The sequence below is a fragment of the Protomyctophum bolini genome, assembly GCF_963924005.1.
Source record: "Protomyctophum bolini genome assembly, chromosome: 1".
Taxonomy (NCBI): domain Eukaryota; kingdom Metazoa; phylum Chordata; class Actinopteri; order Myctophiformes; family Myctophidae; genus Protomyctophum; species Protomyctophum bolini.
In genome coordinates, this window is record NC_137862.1 from 3,472,421 (window position 1) to 3,497,235 (window position 24,815).

At 44.8% G+C, this 24,815-nt stretch overlaps 1 protein-coding gene across 1 annotated transcript in view; it reads right to left on the minus strand.

Moving 5' to 3' along the window:
* sbf2 (SET binding factor 2) overlaps window positions 1-24,815 on the minus strand; it is a gene marked incomplete at its 5' end in the record, with an annotated part of 64,115 nt that overhangs the window by 15,765 nt on the left and 23,535 nt on the right. Inside the window, 12 exons of the mRNA XM_080762484.1 lie at window positions 236-362; window positions 2,233-2,418; window positions 5,559-5,660; window positions 7,981-8,157; window positions 11,408-11,586; window positions 13,204-13,278; window positions 15,283-15,366; window positions 19,989-20,123; window positions 20,725-20,921; window positions 22,769-22,973; window positions 23,399-23,532; window positions 24,416-24,591. Coding sequence (XP_080618610.1) covers window positions 236-362; window positions 2,233-2,418; window positions 5,559-5,660; window positions 7,981-8,157; window positions 11,408-11,586; window positions 13,204-13,278; window positions 15,283-15,366; window positions 19,989-20,123; window positions 20,725-20,921; window positions 22,769-22,973; window positions 23,399-23,532; window positions 24,416-24,591 — 1,777 coding nt within the window. The remainder of the gene's footprint in view (window positions 1-235; window positions 363-2,232; window positions 2,419-5,558; window positions 5,661-7,980; window positions 8,158-11,407; window positions 11,587-13,203; window positions 13,279-15,282; window positions 15,367-19,988; window positions 20,124-20,724; window positions 20,922-22,768; window positions 22,974-23,398; window positions 23,533-24,415; window positions 24,592-24,815) is intronic.

Here is a 24,815-nt window from a genome sequence, read left to right on the forward strand (position 1 = left end):
TGGATCAAGAACATGTCATTAAATACAGTAGATGGAATGGAAATACTTGAATGGAATGGAAACATGAAACCTTGCATGATAAATAATTTGATTGGGTTATCATCATAGATGCATGTGAAAACAACAAACAGGCGCCATCCTAGCAAATCAGGACAGAAGATTCAACAGAGTCCAATGGATTAGTACCAGATGACAACTACACGTCAGCCCGGTGCAGACTGACTGACTGACTGACCGTGTTCCAGTCGCTCATAGTCCGAGTCCAGCAGGAAGTTCTTGAAGCGGTTGGAGATGTGGTGATAAGCCAGGAACTTCAGATAGTGCTGATTAAACTCAAATTCCAGAGGATACTGCCCCAGAATCTGCAACGAGAGAGAGAGAGAGAGAGAGAGAGAGAGAGAGAGAGAGAGAGAGTCCCCTGTGTTACGGCTACACACTTCTCCAGCACATACACTCCCAATTACTAACAGAGCAGAACCCATCCTGTCTCACGGTGATGTCACCCGGGTCAGACACATTGTGGACGGAGCCAAGCGGACCAGCGTCTCCGTTTAACGAGGTACGAAGGGCGCCAAGTGGAGAGAAGACGGAATATTTGGAGGCCACCTGGACCGCTTCTATTGGCAAAAACAACAGCTGTTTGGAGGATGAGGCACTTCTATTTTCAGCACTTGTCCGAACCTCCGATCCCCCCCCCCCCCCCCTCTTTATGGCTCTCCAGCACACAGCCCCCCCCCCCCCCCCCCCCCACCAGCCCCCCCCCCCCCCCCCAGCCAAGGCGTAGTACGTTTAAAAAAAAGACAAATGCAGAAACTATGTGTTGATGTAAGTGTATGGGAGTGGGCCCGCTGGACCCCAGGAGATACAGAACACGTTGCACTCTCTAAAGTTAGCATTATTTTCAGAGTTCTGAGCACAGTTCTCTGGACTTCAGCTGCACCCCGGTATCATTCAAGTAGAAAAAAGCATTTTTTTGTTGCGTGCCATGATGTCGCACACCGAAAACAGCTGGTCTACAAGTTCACAACGGGCTGCGATGCGACATGTCGGGATGCTTGTACGTATATCGGCGCGCACCAACATGTTGCGCAACTCCGTATAATTCAGGCATCAGACCTCCATCCCCCACACCCCTATATCCTAAAGCTTAACGCTTCTATTTTAACAGATGAAAAAGCACGAAGGGATGCTGGAGAAGATGCTAGCTAGCGCGTAAAAGTCCTGCCGTACCCCCTGACTGGGTTCATGGACCATCTGGTTAATCCATTCTGACCTGAGATCAGATTCATATAAGGTTTCCACTGGACACACACTGGTCTGATGAACCCATTCTGACCTGAGATCAGATTCTAAAAATGTCAGTCGTTCTTCGATTTTTCAAAAAATAGCAGACCTACAAGCTCGTAGCGCGCCACTCGGTGGCGCGCTATGAGCTTGTAGATCTGCTATTTTTCAATAGCTAAAGCATAACATGATGCTAACACCAAAACGGGTTCCCGGTCAGAATGGGTTAACAGCCTTCTGCACAAAGTCCCTGGCGTGCAAAACTGTCTAAATTACTTTATCCGATGTGGGGATTGCAAAGTACAAAACTAAACCGAGTGTATAGATAATGACAGCTGAGTTTCTGCACTCCACGTTTTATGGAGGAATGTGATGAGCTCATGCAGTAGTACAGTGATCGTGTTATGTTCTCTGACTGTGCACATTTTGGGGTTTACAACAATGTCTCTATAGCCCATTTTGGGCGGGAACCCCTTTTGGTGTGTAAGCATTATGTTGTGCTTTAGCTATTTTTGAAAAATCGAAGAACCACTGACATAGAAACATAGCTTTTTCAGAAAACTGTCATTTTCTTTTTTTAAATATATTTTTTATTCCACGATTTTGTAACCCATTTTTCACCCCTGTGTCAATCATCTAATGTGATCCTGGGCTCTACACACCCTCCACCAACCTAGTCCCCATATATGGGGGACAAGGGGAGCGCAACGGACTTGAACTCATGCTCCCTTCATGCCTGAGTGTCCAATAAGTTGCTCCTTTACACCTGACAGGGGGGAGTTTCCCTGGTTGGACGTATAGCACGTGGAAGGAACACGTTATTCCAACCAGTTCCTTTCCCCTCCATCAGGCTGGCCAGGCCGGGGGAGGCATGTCATTTTCAAACAGACAATTTTTAGAATCTGATCTCAGGTCAGAATGGGCTAGGGGTGGTTTGTAGAGAATCACCTGATGCACGCAGTCCAGGAACTGCAGAAAGACGGGCGTGAAGCCGCTGCCCTGGCTGGCGGGGCTGAGGTTACTGCGCTGGCTGAACTTGTGGCCGAACGACAGCCAGTCCTTCTCCAGCAACACCTGGAAACCCTCCAGGGTCCTGTAGAAGGAGTCGCTCAGCAGCTGCACCAAAGACACCACCTGATAGGAGGAGGAGAAACGGACCGGGAGAGTCAGAGATTGATTCATGCCGTCATGGCCATTATATTTGTACATAACGTGACTAAATTTGACTGAGGGACTGCCATTGGATTTTTTTTAAATTTTCTTTTTTTTTCATGTCATATGAAAGCAGGGAATCATAATAGCTTCAAATTGACTGTCTTGCAGAAAACAGCGAGTTGAGAAAACAGGCTTGAAAGGTTCACTTCTGTGGTCTCTAACACCTACTGTATGTAGCTACATGTTTGGGCATTTATTTCATATTCACATGTCGATTTCAGCTCTGACACTTATTTCAGACATGCTCTAGTATATGTAACGAGTCTGCCTGTGCGCGATGGCAGTCTCTCAGTCAAATCTGGTCACATTATATTTGAATATACTGTATTTTTTTTAACCTTTATTTAACCAGTAAAATCACATAAAATCACATTGAGACCATAGTCTCTTTTACAAGTGAGCACTGACCAAGAGAAGAGGCAAATAAATGTTACAGCTCTGCCAGTAACAACAAATACAGGACATGACAAGACAAACATAATTATGACATTCGTAATACCAAATAGGCAGATGTACACAATCTTTTGTCAGTGCGTGCCACACTTTAAACCCCCCCGGCCAGCTAATGAGCCCCCCCCCGACACGTGTGGAATGAGTGGGGGGGGGGGGGGGGGGGGGTCAACGAGAACATCCAGCCCTTAGTAGTGAAACCTTCCTGGTATTCACAGCCCCATTCCCCCCCCTAGGCACAGATATATGCCCCTATGTGGCGCGCTACGAGCTTGTAGGTCTGCTATTTTAGAAAAATCGAAGAACGACTGACGTATAGAAACATAGCTTTTTCAGAAAACTCATTTTCAAACAGACATTTTTAGAATCTGATCTCAGGTCAGAATGGGTTAAGGAACGGATATAAGATAAGACAGTGTTTTTCATAGTGGGGGGGGGGCGCAACTGGTGACACCAGGGGGGGGGGGGGGGGAGGGGGGGAGGGGGGATGAGGAAAGAAGATGTTTTTATTTCATCATTTCATTTCATAAAGGGCTCAGGAGGAGGTTGAGCGGTACGGCCACTTGGGAAATGGAAGGTTCCCGGACCGATCCCCTTGCATGGTTTCTGCACCATCAGTGTGGGGATGTGTAAAAGTATGGTTTAGGGGAGGGGGGGGATAGTGATAGCAACATATGCTGTGAGCTTGTAGATCAGCTAGTATTTACTTATTCCTTGTTTTTCTTTTTTCAATGGTTTAAATGTTCAATGTTATGGCTGTTAGAGGGTCCATAAGAGGCTCAAAAGAAGGAAACTATATAGAATATAATGCTACTGTAAACTGACAGCAGGTTTAATGCTACTGTAAACTGACAGCAGGTTTAATGCTACTGTAAACTGACAGCAGGTTTGCATCTCGTCTGCTGGGTGTCTTTGGGCTACGGCAGGCAGAAGAAACCTTGTATCTCTCCGCATTTCAAACGATGTCTTTTCACAAAATTAAATGTCCTACTTCATTATATTGCAGTGTCACACAAAGTTCAATAATATATAATAAATATTGAACCAATTGACAAAAGGATTAACAAGAGCTTGTGACTAAAAAAATCCACATTGGATTAATAATCGGAACAGGTTCTTTTTTTTCCATTCCCTGACAACAAGTAACAGTTTTTGGACATACAAGGATTCACCCCCGACACCCGATATATATATATATATATATATATATATATATATATATTATATGGAGCCCATTTGGGCACGTGCAGACTGTGGGACGAGGCCGCTGCCGGCACGTGGAGAGAGAAGAAGATGCTCTGGTTGTTAACCCATTCTGACCTGAGATCAGATTCATACGAGGTTTCCACTGGACACACACACCGGTCTGATTAACCCATTCTGACCTGAGATCAGATTCTTAAAAAAAATGTCAGTCGTTCTTCGATTTTTCAAAAAATAGCAGACCTACAAGCTCATAGCGCGCCACTCGGTGGCGCGCTATGAGCTTGTAGATCTGCTATTTTTCAATAGCTAAAGCATAGCATGATGCTATAACACCGAAACGGGTTCCCGTTCAGAATGGGTTAATGTTGTGCCTGGCGGAGATGAACCAGCCACCTTTTTGCTTTTTAAAGACAGCGGCCCCCGGGGGCCTTTTTTATTTTTACAGACCACAGTAGGGTAAACACGTTTTGAAGGACACTAGTTCTGTTGCAACACACACACAAACACATGCACCATTTTAACAGGTTCGTTGGTGGAAAATGTGAGCTCACCGAGCAGAAATGTGTCAAAATGCGCTGAGTGTAGCAGCACGGGGCAACGGAGCGTTGATGCGGATAAAAACAGACTGTTTGTTTATACATACATGCCTCTAAATCAAAACCATGCACTCTGCATGAATCAAATCAGAACAAATCAGTGACATAAGGTGTTATTGGTTTTGAGAGAGAGCAGTTCAGTGGGTTTTTTACATATCAGGTCAGAAACGACCAGTAATTACTGGTCGCCAGTTCGCCACTGGGTTTGACTGACAGGTGTGGCTGATTCACAGAGATGATGAGCCACTTCCTGATCAGTGACTAATAATGCACCATGCTAACTTCCTGGCTGCACTATTCCAGCTGCCTTAATGTGCTCAACCTCCCTTTCACATCGTCCACCATCTCAATCTATCTATCTATCCATCCATCCATCCATCCATCCATCTATCTATCTATCTATCTATCTATCTATCTATCTATCGTCCCCATCTCTATCCACTGATGCTAGATCAGTGGTTCTGAATGGGGGGTCCTTTGGGGATGGGGGTTCCAAATGGAACCGCACACGTCTGTATTTGGAATTAAAAAGTTGAACCCAGTCTGGGCAGGAAACCCCTTTTGGTGTTTTAACTAAGCATCACGATTTTTGAAAAATCGTGAAAATGTGGCACAAATATTTGAATATAATATTCTTTCAGAAGACTTTTTTATTTATTTCGATGTCAAGTCTAAATGGGTTAAGAGCCACTGTATAGATGTCTGCATGTGTTTACTACATGCAAAACGTGTGTGTGTGTGTGTGTGTGTGTGTGTGTGTGTGTGTGTGTGTGTGTGTGTGTGTGTGTGTGTGTGTGTGTTTCTCACTTGCGTAGTGACGTCCCAGCCATCCTCCAGGCTGAGCAGAACAGATGAGCCAGTGTCCAGAAGCTCCACTAGAATCAGAGACAGCTGCAGAATCTTGTGAAGCTGTGGGAGATCGAACATGAACACACGCACCGAGGAAAGTAAACATGAAGCTGTGGGAGATCGAACATGAACACAGTAACACACGCACGGAGGAAAGTAAACATGCGCACAAGCAGTTTGCTCACTCTGTGGCCTCTGATTATTGGCTATTAACTTGTACTCTGCTGTGTGCGGTGAAGTCTCACACGTTTGGCCCACGTGCGTGACAGCAGGATAAGCATCTAACTCAGGCTTCAGGTGACTAGCTAGCTATTTGTAAAAGTGCTGACCGAGTGCTGCCTGCCGCCAGAGCAGATAACATTGTTCCAAACGTCTGTGACATGCTTAATGTAAGGACATAGGCTGCAGGAGGTTAATCAGATAACATGATAAGAGCTATACCACTGCCGTCCCATCTTTGTGTACATATCCATTTCCCTTGTGGGAAAACGGGCCGTGGAGTTGGATTTAACCGTGATGTGAAAGTCACACACAGGAAGATGAGTGAGGACTGGGTTCTCACCCATTGACTCTCAGGGCCATTTTGACCAAATTCACACGCTGGCCTAATTATGTCATACTCAGGAGACTGGCGTTTAATTCCCAACCGCCCATTCACTCAACGGGACATACAGTAGCCCTACAGTATTATGTCAAAGACATGTATGTGTGTATTTTATGCCCCATTGTACGACAGCGACACAACATTGGCTTGAATATTAGTACTTGTCGTGAAACTAGGCATAAACTAGAACTGCACTCTGTCGAGTGCCTCTGTCGAGTGCCTACTTGCTTGTTGCACACTAGTAGGCCATAAATGGCCTACTAGTGCGCAAGCAGAGCGCGCAAGTACTGTCGACCGCTACAAACTGTCAAATCTCAGCTTCTCTGTGAAAGAACGTTTGAAATATTGAATTATTAGGTTTAGCTATTTGCTACGTATATACCTAGTTTTTGGAGGTATACTGTGTTTACTTTGCACCCCGTTTGATGCATACAGCATACAGTATGACGTCAGGGTATAACTGGTATAATTAGCTCTCAATGATAACGTAATACAGATGTGGATTAAAGGACCCAATGCCAGAGTGTAATTGGTTTTTCGATGGTGACGTAATGACGATATGTTTTAGTGTCGGGAGGATTAAAGGTAATGCTCCTGTGTATATACATGTATGTAATCTGACACCACTGCCATATCAAGCACAAGTAGTCATTACGTCATACGCTGGCACGTACGTGGCTTATGTTTATTTACTTGATATGGACATAATCACATCGCTCATTGCACAATTGTACAACTTGTAGATGCATCGTTTACAGTGTCATACGCATCAAACATCGCCATGGACGAAAACTATTACTTGCGCCAAGTAACTAGGCTCTGGAGACAGACTGAGGGCACCGTTTTACCTTTTGTTCTGCAGATTGGGTTCCCAGATTGGGCTTTAGGTGCCACAGATAAAAATGGTGCATTTATATAGCGCCTTTATCCAAGGCGCTTTACATAGATTGTGCATTACATTCACACATTGATGCAAGGCACCAACCAGCACATCGGGAGCAATTAGGGGTTCAGTGTCTTGCTCAAGGACACTTCGACAGTAACTCTGGGGGAGCCCGGGTTCGAACTGGCAACCTTGCGGTTCCCATCCAGGCACTCTACCCCTGAGCCACCGCCGCCCCTAGAGTCTCACCATAGACTGTAAAAAATATCGACAAAGCGTTCTCCGGGTCTAACATGAACGTAAAATGAAGCCTGTTAGTCCTTGTATTGTAAGTCGCCATCTTTCTAGATCCGTTTTGGCCCAGCTGGCCCATTGGCTGGCCCAGACAACGAGGCGGGACTTCCCCCCCTTTCTTCTCCGTTGGTTTTTATTTTGACTCGAGTGGGAGGGGAATCCCGATCATAGACTGTAACGGTAGCCACGCCCCTCAGAACATAGGCGACTTTATGGTCATTTTTTAAATGAATGGGACCATCATTTTCCAAAAAGAATATTATGACATTAGAAATGAGACTTTAAACTAGTGACTGGAAGCAGAAAGTATTCATGACCATGTTTATTAAGGTAATACAGTCTAGGTGAAGTTGGGCCCAAATACATGGACTTCTATGGGGCTATGGGTTTTTCTGGGCCACAACAGGCCATTATATGAACTTTCAGGAAATCCCGATTTCCTCAGTGGCTTCACTAAATATCTGTCTGACTGCCCCCCTGGTTAAATATTTGTCTGACTGCCCCCCTGGTTAAATATCTGTCTGACTGCCCCCCTGGTTAAATATCTGTCTGACTGCCCCCCTGGTTAAATATCTGTCTGACTGCCCCCCTGGTCTCACCTGCAGGATCCATTCAGAGTCCTCCAGTGCTTTGAGGTAGGAGTCCTCCGTGTCAGTGGAGGTGGCGCTGGGAGCACAGGCCCTCAGGAGCTTCTTAAAGGCAGACTTCACCTGCCGCGTGTCTGCAAACTCCACCGGTACCAGTTCACAGTTCACAGAGGAGTCCAGTTTTAAGCCCTATCAAAAAATTATAAACAGATGTCAATAGGTGTGAATATAGCAAAGTATGCATTAAAAAAAGAAATACATAAAGAAATACAATTTCCTTCCTTCCTTCCATCCGTTGTCCAGATGCTGTGTTGACGTATTTGTCCCTTTGGTTAAAGCCAAATGGGAACACTAACATTTAGTTTAATATTTTTTTTATCCCACGATTACACAATCCCATTGATCTACACACCCTCCGCCAACCTGGGGAGAGCAACGGACTTAACTCATGCTTCCTTCATGCTTGTCCAAGTTGCTCCTTTACACCTGACAGGGGGGAGTTTCCCTGGTTGGACGTAGCGCGTGGAAGGAACACGTTATTCCAACCAGTTCCTTTCCCCTCCATCAGGCGCCCCGGCTGGCCAGGGGGAGGCAGTTTAGAGACCAGGATTACTGCATGTTTTTGTGAGGGTACCTACCCTAGGGGACACGGGGAGAACATGTGAGGGTACCTACCCTAGGGGACACGGGGAGAACATGCAAACTCCACACAGAAAGGCCCTTTCGCCAACACTAACATTTAGAGTATAGCTCGGCTGGCCGTTTGTTAGAATACACCACCAGCTTCTTTATTAAGTATCTGAGGATATTCAGAGGTTCAGCAATTAAGTTAGTCAGTGTTTACTGTTTTGGGCAAAGGCACTGTACACTGTGTATGTACAGTAAAACACTGTATCTGACACGACCCCGAGTCCTCTAGTCCCGGGGTGGTCAATGACCCTTTAGCTGAGAGAGAGAGAGAGAGAGAGAGAGAGATGAAACAGCGATCCATCCCCACACCATACTGTATGAAGTTGTGTTGCAGATTAAACTTTTCCATAGAGTTCATAGACTTGTTTGACAGCCCTATCAGTAGTGTTTTGTTTTGTTTGTTTTGTTTGGATTCATGTTAATGTGTATTTTCAGACAATTAACCACTTAGACCCTCAATACACATTAAACTTGACCTTTGGCCTCTGTACTTGGTCTGCTCTCTTTGTCACTCTAAAGCCAAACCTCTTCTGCGACGCATTGTGTGAGCTTGTAGATCGCCTATTTTCCGCTATCAGCTATTATCCATTTAGGTTATGATTTGATCAGTGGCTAGTTGTGTCCTGTGGATTTTATTTGTTATGTTTAGTTTATTTATTTAACCCATTAAGACCTGGAACGCATCTGTGTCACCTTAGCTTTTAACCACTATAACCATTATTTAACTTTAGCTTTTAACGTGTGCAAATCTTATATATATATATATATATATACTGGTATATTCTTTCACAGCAAACACTTTTAAATCATATCTTTGCTTCTGGGGGCAACAACATATTTTCAGATGGGGGGGTCAATTATATAACACTTTTGGGGTCCGACTCCTTGATATGAAATTGTTTGAGAACCACTGATATAGAAACATAGGTTCTTTCAGAAACCTATCATGATATAAAATGGTAAATGGTGGATTTATATAGCGCCTTTATCCAAGGCGCTTTACATAGATTCATACGCCGATGGCTGCGGAAGCCATGCAAGGCACCAACCAGCACATCGGGAGCAATTAGGGGTTCAGTGTCTTGCTCAAGGACAGTAACTCTGGGGGAGCACCACAGGGTTGGAACTGGCGACCTTGCGGGTTACCATCCAGCCACTCTACCCCTGAGGGGGTCCAACCAGGGGGGAGTTTCCCTGGTTGGACGTAGCGCGTGGAAGGAACACGTTATTCCAACCAGTTCCTTTCCCCTCCATCAGGCGCCCCGGCTAGCCAGGGGGAGGCAGTTTAGTGACCAGGATTACTGCATGTTTTTTGTGAGGGTATTTACCCTAGGGGATACGGGGAGAAGATGTGAGGGTACCTACCCTAGGGGATACGGGGAGAAGATGTGAGGGTACCTACCCTAGGGGATACGGGGAGAACATGTGAGGGTACCTACCCTAGGGGATACGGGGAGAACATGTGAGGGTACCTACCCTAGGGGATACGGGGAGAACATGTGAGGGTACCTACCCTAGGGGACACGGGGAGAACATGTGAGGGTACCTACCCTAGGGGACACGGGGAGAACATGTGAGGGTACCTACCCTAGGGGACACGGGGAGAACATGCAAACTCCACACAGAAAGGCCCTTTTGACAACGGCTATATTGAATCTTGCACTCTAAGGAAGCCGAGTGGACCTAAAATCCATGCCAGGAAAATGTACCCAACCGGCTCCCAAAATATGTTTTGCCTCATTTACTCAGGTGTTGCCTTTATTTTGGCTGTATTATTATTGCAAGTTATAAAAATGAGCACTTTGAGAATCAGACAAAGCCAGGATACAGAAAAGAAACATTAAAGTCTGAATTCTGAACCTTTCCCAGAAAGTGAAAGCTTTCTTATATGGCTATTAATGACAGAATACCCTCTAACAACACATATTTCTCTTATTACCTTATGTGCTGCAATTCTTTACACAATCTGTCTGTTATTATATTATGAGCCCCCAGACATGCAATTCTGCTGCTTTATTACTTTACTTATTTTTAGCCAAAGGAAAATAAATTTATTTGAAAAATAGCATAGCATAGAGTGGATTATGAAGTATTCAATCTAGTACACAAATCTAGATCTACAGATGAAAATGAATTTTAAGCAAAAAGAATATAAACACATTTAATGGGATGATAGTTTACTGTCTTGCTGGATTATGCAATAATGGACAGTGCCTAATTCTACTCTTTTTGTATATTTTTAGTCTTTCCACCAGTCTGGTAGTATTCTAAAAATGTAATGAAATGGATATTCCAAACATTCCACGCGCACATGGAATGTGCACGCAGCACGCTTATGTGTGGACTTAGGTGGTCTAACATTTATCCAGATCTCTTAAGTAGCATGCATCTCTGTATAATTATATATAAATATATATAGTAAGTATTATTATAGTAGCATGCATCTCTGTATAATTATATATAAATGTATATATAGTAAGTATTATTATAGTAGCATGCATCTCTGTATAATTAAATTGGCTGGTAAAACTAGCAAATACTAATGAACAGGAAGTAAACTAGATTAATTTCTCTCTCCCTCAGATGGGATCTCTCTCTCTCACCCTCAGATGGGATCTCTCTCTCTCTCTCTCTCTCTCTCTCTCTCTCTCTCTCTCTCTCTCTCTCTCTCTCTCACCCTCAGATGGGATCTCTCTCTCTCTCTCTCTCTCTCTCTCTCTCTCTCTCTCTCTCTCTCTCTCTCTCTCACCCTCAGATGGGACTTCTCTCCGAAGATGTAGAGGGCAGCTTGTTGTTTGAGGAGCTGAGCCTGCAGACCGCTGCTGCCTGCAGGTGGCGCCAGATCCTTCCCGGCAAGCCTGGCACCCACATCTGCTGCTGCTGGATGATGGCTGAGCCTGCTGCTAGAGCGCAGGCTGGCCCACACACCTACAATTTACAAGACTTACATTAAGCAAAAACATATATACTATACTATGCTATACATAATGTACTATGACTACATACCTACACACACACATTTCTGATGAAACACATGACACACTGTTCATTCATGGATTGATCAGATGCAATAGAACTCATGCCATTAATTCAGTCCATCAAAAATACATTTGCCTCACTGATTAAAAAGCATGTTTAGGCAGTTTGCTTATTTGTCATTTGACAATGGAGATGGAATCATGGAGCTGGAATCAATCTCTGAAAAAATATTATATATACATGTACGTATATTCAGAGGCTGCAGTTCCAACTAACGTTTCTTCAACATCTACTCAGCTTTGTGTAATTAATACAAATGCTGTTACGTTTGAGGAACCGAACAAAAGTGCATTTTACTCTAAAAGACAGTAAAGACCACCTTGACCACAATCAAGCAATACACTCACATTACCTTTATTAATAATAAATAGTTGCACTGAAAATAGTCGCAGTGCACCACACGCACGCACGCACGCACACACACACACACACACACACACGCTTATAGAAACTGGCCTCTGTAAAATCTGAATCCCCCCCCCCTCCCCCCCATTTCCCCTCACTGTATGTATCTTTTCCCTTTTTGCTTCCTATATGATGAATTCCTGTTCTGTTCTTTAGCTACATAGAAGTGTCTGTTCAATTCATCAAAACATTTAGAGACATACAAATAATGTGGACCCTGTTGTAAACAAGTGTAATGCTTAATTGGGTCGTCCACTCACAGTTAACAGTCTTTGTATTGAGTTTGTGCTTGAAATGTACTGTGATTCTGCAAACTGTTAATAAATATTTCAATCAATCAATCAATCAATAGCCAACATGTTCCTGCAAGTCCCATAAAAACCCATAAAAAGACAATTTGAACATTCTCAAGACATAAAACCTGTATCAATTGAAGCCGATTTTATACAAATGCACATTATTTAAACTATACTTCCACATTGTGTCTCTATACTGCAGGCCCTATAAGAGGGGGCCTCATTCTCCGTCAGTCGGAGCTGAGCTGAGCTGCCAGGCAGGCAGAGCTCCCTCCCTGCTCTGGGCTCAGAGCAGCGGACTGACTGACCACATCCAGCCCTGCTGAGACAACACATTCACAAAGCAACACGACCACATCACAGAACACCACTTTGCACTGGGAAAACCACAGCTCCCAGAGGTCACCCACACAGGAAGTCAAGATTAGTGGTATTGCATGACAAGAGTTGTGTTAAGAGTTTGTATAAAACGTGCCGGCTGGACTAGCAACAGGTCAAGGTGGAGAGAAAAGAAAAGCACACATGTGGGTTTTAGCGCTAGTGGTTCTCAAACATAGAAATGGAATGTGCCAAATGGAACCAAATGCAATTGGGTTCCCTTTGTACACCGTTTAGTTACAGACCTGTATGAGGGTCCAACTTGGTTCCTAACTGTCAATCATTTTGTATGGGGACCCCTGGGGGACCCCCTCAAGGACCCCTATTTGAGAACCACTGGGTTAGTGAAGTAAGAAATAATCAAGTCATGGTGATGTTATGTTATTGACAGGTCTACTGGGGTTAGAGTTAGATAGTTTCACTATACCTTGATTGTGGATTCTCCCCTGAGTAGTAGGTTTTGGTTGTGAGTGATTGAATAGTTTATCCCTGTACCCAAGGACTGTGAGATTATGAGTACGGTAGGGAAGAGGAGGAGGAGAAGAAGAGGGAGGGAGGGAAGAAAATGAAATAAAATCACATCGACATCAGATGGACATTGCACTGTAAACCTGACCATAACAATAGATATAAACAGTCCTTCAGAGAGACTACTGATTGGGCTATAGTCTCTCCACCAGCAGGGACTGGGAAAAAAATGAGTCTTTTAAGGATGAGTCTTATTTTTTAAAGACTCTTTTAGGAGGCATGAACATGCATCCTAAAAGAGTCTTTTAAGGATGAGTCTTATTTTTTTTTTAGGAGGCATGAACATGCATCCTAAAAGAGTCTTTTAAGGATGAGTCTTATTTTTTAAAGACTCTTTTAGGAGGCATGAACATGCATCCTAAAAGAGTCTTTTAAGGATGAGTCTTATTTTTTAAAGACTCTTTTAGGAGGCATGAACATGCATCCTAAAAGAGTCTTTTAAGGATGAGTCTTATTTTTTTTTTAGGAGGCATGAACATGCATCCTAAAAGAGTCTTTTAAGGATGAGTCTTATTTTTTAAAGACTCTTTTAGGAGGCATGAACATGCATCCTAAAAGAGTCTTTTAAGGATGAGTCTTATTTTTTAAAGACTCTTTTAGGAGGCATGAACATGCATCCTAAAAGAGTCTTTTAAGGATGAGTCTTATTTTTTAAAGACTCTTTTAGGAGGCATGAACATGCATCCTAAAAGAGTCTTTTAAGGATGAGTCTTATTTTTAAAGACTCTTTTAGGATGCATGAACATGCATCCTAAAAGAGTCTTTTAAGGATGAGTCTTTAAAAAAAAAAAGTATTTTAGGATGTATGAACATGCATGACCGGTCATGATTGTTATGACTGATGACGACGATGACGAGAAGTATGATGAACCTCCGTTCACGGTATAGAAATGACAGTAAGAGCTGTTAAGAATCATAAACTCCCTTAAATGCACTGGAGAAAAAAACCCAGTTCCAAATAAATGCTGCTCGACAGTGTTGCAACTCTGTGTAGCAACAAACAGGGAGTACGGTCCTCCGACCGACCATTCCAGAGCTATGCATCTTACTGTACTATCTGAATAAGAAAACTATTGAAAAAAACAAACAAAAAAACCTGCAGAGTCAGCTTTAGAAGAATTCCCCACCCCCCCCCTGACCTCCTCTAACCCATTCTGACCTGAGATCAGATTCACACGAGGTTTCCACTAGTGGACACACACTGGGTCTGATTAACCCATTCTGACCTGAGATCAGATTCTAAAAAAATGTCAGTCGTTCTTCGATTTTTCAAAAAATAGCAGACCTACAAGCTCGTAGCGCGCCACTCGGTGGCGCGCTATGAGCTTGTAGATCTGCTATTTTTCAATAGCTAAAGCATAACATGATGCCGACACCAAAACGGGTTCCCGTTCAGAATGGGCTAATAAAGCGACGGCATGTGATGTATGATAAGATACTGACACGTTACCTCCTGCTGATGAGCACGTCTCCTTCGCCCGCTTTACATACCAGACGGTACAGTCACGCTCCATTAGGTTACATTACATCACATCAGGGCCTTTGGTACTGTACTGTACTGTACATCCAGACCCACTGATACTGCACACTGCAGGTCAGGTTAAAAAGATAAGATAACATTTCTAGGACCTCTACTCATCATCTACTACTCATCTGCCATCGTTCTAGGGCGAGGGGGGAGTGCACTTAAACGTCCTGCATGTCCATTCTTAAACTTAAACTTCAAACCAATTACTTCACCATTTTGACCTGAGATCAGATTCTAAAAATGTCTGATTGAAAATGACAGTTTTCTGAAAAAGCTATGTTTCTATGTCAGTCGTTCTTCGATTTTTCAAAAAATAGCAGACCTACAAGCTCGTAGCGCGCCACTCGGTGGCGCTCTACGAGGTGGGCCCCACCTTGGCAATTTTAATGTGGGACCCAAGTGGGTCCTAACTGGGCTAGCCCGTGTGGGCTTTAAGTGGGTTCTACTCACCACCTCTGGTGAAGCTGTTTGAGAAGGGGATGTCTAAGTGGACAGGAGCCATCTTTGGCATCCTGGAGCTTCTCCTTTCACTGCCTGAAGAACAAATACATAAAGGAAATATGTATTTATATGTATTTATTATCATAAATAAATACATAAGACAGGACATTATTCCCCCTTTTTAGTTTGAGCTCAACATGAATCAAGGAAGGCTGAAAGATGGTTCGGTGATAAAAGTCAATGGAAACTTTTAGTTTTAAACATTCAATTAAGTCTTTAGGCTCAAACTCAACACTGTCAACTTTGTTTGAACCTGCGCTGACGACGCCGCAGAGATAAAAGGGAATCCTATTTCCAAATTAAGACAAACTCCGTCTGAACCCAACCCTGCAGTCTTTAGATCTGCTTAGAGTTCAGACGCGGATGGCATTAATGATGATTCTCGGGTGACGTTTCACCCAGTTCCCACGGGGGGGGTTATAAGTGGGGATTTAACCCATTCTGACCTGAGATCAGATTCATACGAGGTTTCCACTGGACACACACTGGTCTGATTAACCCCATTCTGACCTGAGATCAGATTCTAAAAATGTCAGTCGTTCTTCGATTTCTTCAAAAATAGCAGACCTACAAGCTCGTAGCGCGCCACTCGGTGGCGCGCTATGAGCTTGTAGATCTGCTGTTTTTCAATAGCTAAAGCATAACATGATGCTAATACCAAAACGGGTTCCCGACCAGAATGGGTTAAGAATCCTGTTGTAGTTGCACGTCGGTCACGCGCGGAAAAAATAGCAGTCCCTATTGAGTGAAAGATTCGCAATTTATGAAAGAAATGAAATATTTAACCCATTCTGACCTGAGATCAGATTCATACGAGGTTTCCACTGGACACATACTGGGTCAGATTAACCCATTCTGACCTGAGATCAGATTTTTAAAAATGTCAGTCGTTCTTCGATTTTTCAAAAATAGCAGACCTACAAGCTCATAGCGCGCCACTCGGTGGCGCGCTATGAGCTTGTAGATCTGCTATTTTTCAATAGCTAAAGCATAACATGATGCCAACGCCGAAATGGGTTCCCGGTCAGAACGGGTTAAGATGTAATTATTTTGTAATTTTAGTTATGGGGGGCAAGGATATAATGTGTTAAGGCATATTTCTCTTATTAGCCAGGGATCCCTTTAAGAGCCCTGGTCACACGGATTTGTTGCAGCTCCTGCCAGCGTACGGACAGAATGAGGTGAAGTGTAAGGAGACGAATGAATGGTTGCGTCGCCCCCGGATAACCTCCATGCTCTTACATAACCTTATATTGTAACCTTATATTGTCTTACATAACCTTATATTGTACCACAGTTCCTTCCCAAACCAAACCAACATGCAGATGCAGGCGTCTCACATTATACACATGAAGACACAGTAGCGGAAGTCTCCGAAAGATAAGCTGGTTTGAATTCAAGCCAATGACCAAATGGACAGAATGGTCAACCAAAGACAAATTAGTATTTAATGGCTATTGCCGCACACAGAAATAATTTGGAAATCGCAACGGTCTGCAATATTTTTTCGAATCGGAGGAAAAGGCGCTCCAAGAACAGCCGAGTCGTAACCACATTCCCCGGGCCAAGGAAATCAATCACATCCAATGATTAATAGGAGATAACCTTGAGGAGTGAGAAAGACAGTTTTTTCCTGGAACTTCCTGGAAGTCCTGGAACTTCTTACATGATGACTTGAAATATGATGCAACATTTTTAAGAGACTTGCCAAATTTTGGTTAATTCAGTGACAATCCTGTACTGGGTGAAAAAGAAAAACTGGGTTACAAAATCGTGGGATAAAATCCTGTACTCATGCATGCTTTATGTGTGTGTGTGTGTGTGTGTGTGTGTGTGTGTGTGTGTGTGTGTGTGTGTGTGTGTGCACCCGTCTCATTCTTGTAGACTGCAAGGTAATTTGAAGCTTAAAAACAGCCTAGTTGGCATACATACTGTAGCTGCAATCTGGTTTTCTACAGCCTCTTAACTACTTAGCCTCAGAAAGGCAACCTACGTACTCTACCAACTTTGCTTGGCTCATTTGGGTCAATGGGAATGTGGGTCTAGGCACAGCTCAATGGGAATGTGGGTCTAGGCACAGCTCAATGGGAATGTGGGTCTGGGCACAGCTCAATGGGAATGTGGGTCTCTAGGCACAGCTCAATGGGAATGTGGGTCTAGGCACAGCTCAATGGGAATGTGGGTCTAGGCACAGCTCAATGGGAATGTGGGTCTGGGCACAGCTCAATGGGAATGTGGGTCTAGGCACAGCTCAATGGGAATGTGGGTCTAGGCACAGCTCAATGGGAATGTGGGTCTAGGCACAGCTCAATGGGAATGTGGGTCTAGGCACAGCTCAATGGGAATGTGGGTCTGGGCACAGCTCAATGGGAATGTGGGTCTAGGCACAGCTCAATGGGAATGTGGGTCTAGGCACAGCTCAATGGGAATGTGGGTCTCTAGGCACAGCTCAATGGGAATGTGGGTCTAGGCACAGCTCAATGGGAATGTGGGTCTGGGCACAGCTCAATGGGAATGTGGGTCTAGGCACAGCTCAATGGGCATTTGGGTCTCTAGGCACAGCTCAATGGGAATGTGGGTCTAGGCACAGCTCAATGGGAATGTGGGTCTCTAGGCACAGCTCAATGGGAATGTGGGTCTAGGCACAGCTCAATGGGAATGTGGGTCTAGGCACAGCTCAATGGGAATGTGGGTCTAGGCACAGCTCAATGGGAATGTGGGTCTAGGCACAGCTCAATGGGAATGTGGGTCTCTAGGCACAGCTCAATGGGAATGTGGGTCTAGGCACAGCTCAATGGGAATGTGGGTCTGGGCACAGATCAATGGGAATGTGGGTCTCTAGGCACAGCTCAATGGGAATGTGGGTCTCTAGGCACAGCTCAATGGGAATGTGGGTCTAGGCACAGCTCAATGGGAATGTGGGTCTAGGCACAGCTCAATGGGAATGTGGGTCTGGGCACAGATCAATGGGAATGTGGGTCTGGGCACAGCTCAATGGGAATGTGGGTCTAGGCACAGCTCAATGGGAATGTGGGTCTAGGCACAGCTCAATGGGAATGTGGGTCTAGGCACAGCTCAATGGGAATGTGGGTCTAGGCACAGCTCAATGGGAATGTGGGTCTGGGCACAGCTCAATGGGAATGTGGGTCTAGGCACAGCTCAATGGGAATGTGGGTCTCTAGGCACAGCTCAATGGGAATGTGGGTCTCTAGGCACAGCTCAATGGGAATGTGGGTCTGTAGGCACAGCTCAATGGGAATGTGGGTCTCTAGGCACAGCTCAATGGGAATGTGGGTCTCTGGGCACAGCTCAATGGGAATGTGGGTCTAGGCACAGCTCAATGGGAATGTGGGTCTCTAGGCACAGCTCAATGGGAATGTGGGTCTCTGGGCACAGCTCAATGGGAATGTGGGTCTGGGCACAGCTCAATGGGAATGTGGGTCTAGGCACAGCTCAATGGGAATGTGGGTCTATAGGCACAGCTCAATGGGAATGTGGGTCTCTAGGCACAGCTCAATGGGAATGTGGGTCTAGGCACAGCTCAATGGGAATGTGGGTCTAGGCACAGCTCAATGGGAATGTGGGTCTAGGCACAGCTCAATGGGAATGTGGCTCTAGGCACAGCTCAATGGGAATGTGGGTCTGGGCACAGCTCAATGGGAATGTGGGTCTGGGCACAGCTCAATGGGAATGTGGGTCTAGGCACAGCTCAATGGGAATGTGGCTCTAGGCACAGCTCAATGGGAATGTGGCTCTAGGCACAGCTCAATGGGAATGTGGCTCTAGGCACAGCTCAATGGGAATGTGGGTCTAGGCACAGCTCAATGGGAATGTGGGTCGGGGCACAGCTCAATGGGAATGTGGGTCGGGGCACAGCTCAATGGGAATGTGGGTCTAGGCACAGCTCAATGGGAATGTGGGTCGGGGCACAGCTCAATGGGAATGTGGGTCTAGGCACAGCTCAATGGGAATGTGGGTCGGGGCACAGCTCAATGGGAATGTGGGTCTAGGCACAGCTCAATGGGCATTTGGGTCTAGGCACAGCTCAATGGGTTCTGGTTCTGAGTTCTGGGCATCATCGATGGGCATAGACCTTTGTTGTGCTCATTCTACCTCTTTTTGACATTGTATTGTATTTTCACGGGTGTTGCAAATTAGCAACTGCTATAAGCACTGTGACGCTTGCATAGCCTGGCTAATAAGCCAGACTCAAATCATACTGTCGTCGTGTGGTATTTGAGTCTGGAGATGCTGTGTATGGATCTTGTTTCCCGGGGGGGCGGGTTCAAACATTTTCTCTTTGGTCAGAGCTACTGTCAGTCAAAGGTCTCAAGCATTGAACGTCACTGTACCAAAGCCCGCCCATATTGCATACCGTGTTCCCCGATTGGCCACACCAGTTCTCTGGTGTAGGAAATGGGCGTACAATTGAGCCTCTCCAGACCGTAATCCGCCGGCAGGCAATTTTTGTTTTTGCCCAACGGCTGATTCAGTCTGGCTTATTAGCGAACGCTTGCATCCTGGTATAGCTCAGTTTGTTTATGTACACTGTCTCTGGCTCTATCAGATAAACCCTAATAACTTGGAGAATGGACGTACAGATGGAATGGACTGCAAACGTATTGAGTATTGAGTTAAAACACTCAGGACTTTACCTGGAGAGAGGCCGATCATGGAGCGGTTAGACAGGGTGTTGTTGCCGTTGGTCTTGAAGTAGATGGGGATGGAGTCCAGGATGGCCTGGAGGTACTTCTCCTGTTCTAGACTGCTGGACGTCTCTGACGCCGGAGCTGAGGATCACAGGGAAAGGGTTAATTTAACTCTGAGAGTGTACAAATGGAACCAAAAAGGACCCTTCATATCAGACAGACACATCCAATATTAACAATTGCTATGGAATCCTTTTTGTAGACTAAAAGTGTTAATACAGCCTATAATATAAACAATAGCATATGCTGTATATATCATTCTACAACAGGTCGTTTCGAGGAAGCAATCCGATTGGTTGAAACGGCTTCTAGCCATGGATCAAACCAGCACTGTTCACCACCTAATCAAAACAAATAATTCAGCCGCTCTGTTCTCCCAGAGCGCTATAGCAAACTCGGTGGCTAGGCTAGCTAGTTTCTTGGGACATTTGTGGTTGTAGTGACTACATCTGTCATTAAAAAATATATTGTTTTTCAGCGATTTTCTTAATTTTAAGGGTAACTGTTGTAGAATTGCAATATTACACTTGAGGGTGTGGTTTAACGTGATTATTGCCACTTCAGTGATGCTTGCGGAACTCGACTTCATCTCGTTCCTGACCGCATCCCTGTCGTGGCAATAATCATGTTAAACAACACCGTCTCGTGTAATATTGCTTAACTAACTGCTTGTGTATATTACCTGTTGCGGAGGGATTCTGGGACTTGAACAGCCCCACCATGCTCTTCCCGTGGAAGCCTCCGGAGCGCAGCATCATGGCTTTGCTGCGAGGGTGTTTCCAGCAGACCACCGGCAGACGGTTGTGTCTGTAGCCTCGGGACACCTTGTGAAGGCTGCTGTCCTGCACCGCCTGAGGAACCACCAGCAGCCCTGGGTAACTGAGAGAGGAAGTACAATATACAGTATATATACAGTATATAAAGTAAGCTGCTGTCCTGCACTGCCTGAGGAACCACCAGCAGCCCTGGGTAACAGAGAGGAAGAAGTCAAATATGCAGTGTATATATACAGTAAGCTGCTGTCCTGCACTGCCTGAGGAACCACCAGCAGCCCTGGGTAACTGAGAGAGGAAGAAGTCAAATATACAGTATATATACACAGTATATACAGTAAGCTGCTGTCCTGCACCGCCTGAGGAACCACCAGCAGCCCTGGGTAACTGAGAGAGGAAGAAGTCAAATATACAGTATATAGAGATCTGGGTAAATGTTATACCACCTAAGTCCACACATAAGTGTGCGCATTCCTTGTGCGCATGGCATTTTTGGAATATCTACTACCAGACTGGTGGAAAGACTAAATATATACAAAAAGAGTAGAATTAGGCACTGTCCATTATTGCTTAATCCAGCAGACAGTAAATTATCATCCCATTAAATGGGATATACAGTATATTTAGAAAGACAACGCAGAAAAATGTTGGAATGTTGTTGGAAAACTGCTGGACCATTTTGAATGTAGTAGAGATTCAAAGGCTGTGATTCAACCTTTGGTGATTTATGTTTATTCCCTTCAGGTTTCTAAAAGCTTCCAATCCGCTTGTTTTTCTTAACCCATTCTGATCTGAGATCAGATTCATACGAGGTTTCCGCTCGACACACACTGGTCTGATTAACCCATTCTGACCTGAGATCAGATTCTAAAAAATGTCAGTCGTTCTTCGATTTTTCAAAAATAGCAGACCTACAAGCTCATAGCGCGCCACTCGGTGGCGCGCTATGAGCTTGTAGATCTGCTATTTTTCAATAGCTAATGCATAACATGATGCTAAACACCAAAATGGGTTCCCGTTCAGAATGGGTTAATTTATTCTCTCTCTTCTTTCTTCCAGCATGTATATTTAGAGAAAGACATTGCTCTCTTTGTTCAAAGATACGTGAGGAGGTCTCTTTCATGGCAAGTTACAGTAGTATATATATATATCAGGGTTCTCCAATTAGTTTTCCTCAAGGGCCATAATTATTTGGACTATAGGGTACCACCAGGCTGGGGGGCCGAGTCGGCACGAGGCACGAGGTCGAGGTCTTGCCCTGAAAATAAATTGGGGAACGCTAATTGGGGAACCCTGATATAGAGTATTATGTTATGTTTACTTTAAAACTATGCATAACATGGTGAGGTAGAGACTGAGCATGGCCATGCACAATTCACAAGGGGGGCAGTCAGACAGATATTTTGTAAGGAAATCTGTTGTGGCGCTGTCATTGGGCCCAAAAAAAACCCATATCCCCATAGAGGTCCATGTATTTGGGCCCAACTTCACCTAGACTGTATTACCTTAATAATAAACATGGTCATGAATACTTTCTGCTTCCAGTCATTAGTTTAAAGTCTCATTTCTCATGTCATAATATTCTTTTTGGAAAATTATATAAAGTTGCGTATGTTCTGAGGGGCGTGGCTACCGTTACAGTCTATGAACGGGAGCCACCCCCCGTTGAGTCAAAATAAAAACCAACGAAGAAGAAGGGGGGGAAGTCCCGCCTCGTTGTCTGGGCCAGCCAATGGGCTCAGCTGGGCCCAAACGGATCTAGAAAGATGGCGATTTACAATACAAGGACTGACAGGCTTCATCTTACGTCCATATCAGACCCGGCGAACGCTTTGTCCATATTTCTTTTACAGTCTATGTTCTGGATGTATATATTATATTTATGTAATGCGCGTGTGTGTGTGTGTGTGTGTGTGTGTGTGTGTGTGTGTGTGTGTGTGTGTGTGTGTGTACCTGCGACAGAGGGAGTAGAGTCTGTTCACGGCAGTGATCCTGAACTGCTCCCCGGTCTTGGAGCGTGAGGAGGAGGCGGTGATGGTTCCCAGGCCCAGGCGCTGGTAGTCCCTGAAACAGGCGCGCTCCACCAGCTGCTCCATGGTGGACTTCTCCGACGAGGCCCTCAACGTGCTGCTGAGCGGGGGCTCCCCGTCGTCAGATACTGGACACAGAACAAACACGTTCAGGACATGCAAGTCAACCTTTTGAATGTCAAGGACCCGTAGTTGGATGTGTGGGACCTTATTTAACTCTGTGAGTGTAAAAATGGACCCACTCTCAGAGTTACAGGCGTGTAACTCCTTGACGTCGTGTATCACGTACTCTCACCCAGATTTGGATATGAAAAGATACTTCATAGTTATTTTGTACAAAGGGTCAGGACACCCAAAATCTATTTCTTAGATTACCAGTAACTTAAACTCGAACGGATCAATCCAGTAGTCATAACCGACGAATGTGCCTCACAGCACGGCAGGAGACAATTAGAGCCTGGATATTAATCTCTGGCGGCTTGTTTGTGAATGACTTAAACATTTTAGGGGTTAAATATTGTTGTACGTAGTATAAAAATGTTTCCGCGCTCACTTGAAATGTCATCGTCATCATGCCAGGTCATCCTGCTGCCTCGGTCAGTCTTCTTCAGCGTGGTCTGACCGCTGCGGCCCATGGTTATCTTCCCTGCCTTCTTGGCACCCTTGACGATGGTCTTGGACAGCGTCCTGTGAGGAGGATAACGTTAGCAGACAGAAGCATATTTCACCAACCACGTTTTCCGCATCACATCCAAAAACAGAGACTAACTGTTGAGTAATCATAATGCAACAGGAAGAGCCCAGAGGACAGGATATGATTTGCAACCAAGAATCAGTGTACGATTATGTGTACAGGTTATTTAACAGGACGTCATTATGTTGTTCAGTGCAGTTAGTCCAGAACTCATGGAGCACGTCGCACACCCAACAAATATGTTACAGTGCTGCACAACTTTGACTAAGAAAGGAAAAGAGGCCGCACAGCTCGTAGTCACGATGCTATAAACTTTATTAAGCCATCGTTTCGGCAAGCATGATGCCTTCTTCAGGGTATGGACAGTGCTGGACAACGAAATAGGAACAAACACCCGCACACTGGCTTCAAATGCAGCTTTTAATAATAGGGAAACGGCCACATTTTGGCCTATGCGGCCTTCATCAGGCTATCTTTATAAAGATAGCCTGATGAAGGCCGCATAGGCCGTGTTTGTTCCTTTTTCATTGTCGGGCACCGTACCCTCTCCTACACACAGGTCGCCTGTAGGTGGTGCCACTGAGAAAACTGTTGCGCCTTTTCTTCGTCCTTTTTTTTCCAAACTCGACTACGGTAGCGGTGGTCTCAAAAACATAAGGGAAACTTTGTAGGTGTGCCTTGCCTTTTACAGTGCTGGACAACAACATACAATAGGAAGGAAGGAGAGAAGTCTGCAAACTGTAATGCAAGGACGTTTCCTCAGACCTGAGGAAGACCCTTGTGGGGTTTAAATGTTGTCCTAATTAAAGTTGTAGCCTGGGAGTTGCATTACAGCATGCAGACTTCCCCAGATCTCTTTCCTGATAAACAACAAACCTGAAGCCAGTATTCCTCTCTTTCTGCTTGGGCACGATGATCTGCGGGGCCGTCTGTCCTGCGGCGAATGCAAACGTGCTGAAGATGGACTGTGGGTATCGGATCCGCTGGAGGTGTTTCCTGAAGACCTCCACCATCTCCGAGCTCACCTCCTCATCGAACGCCACCTTTATCAGCTTCAAAAAGAGACACAGCGTTACTGTTTGATTTTGATTGATTTAAATATTTATCAACAGTTTGCAGAATTACAGTACATTTCAAGCACAAACTCAATACAAACTGTTAACTGTGAGTGGACGACCCAATTAATTTTACAACAGGGTCCACCATGTTCAATTCATCAAAACATTTAGAGACGTACAAATAGACACTTCTATATAGCTAAAGAACAGAACAGGAA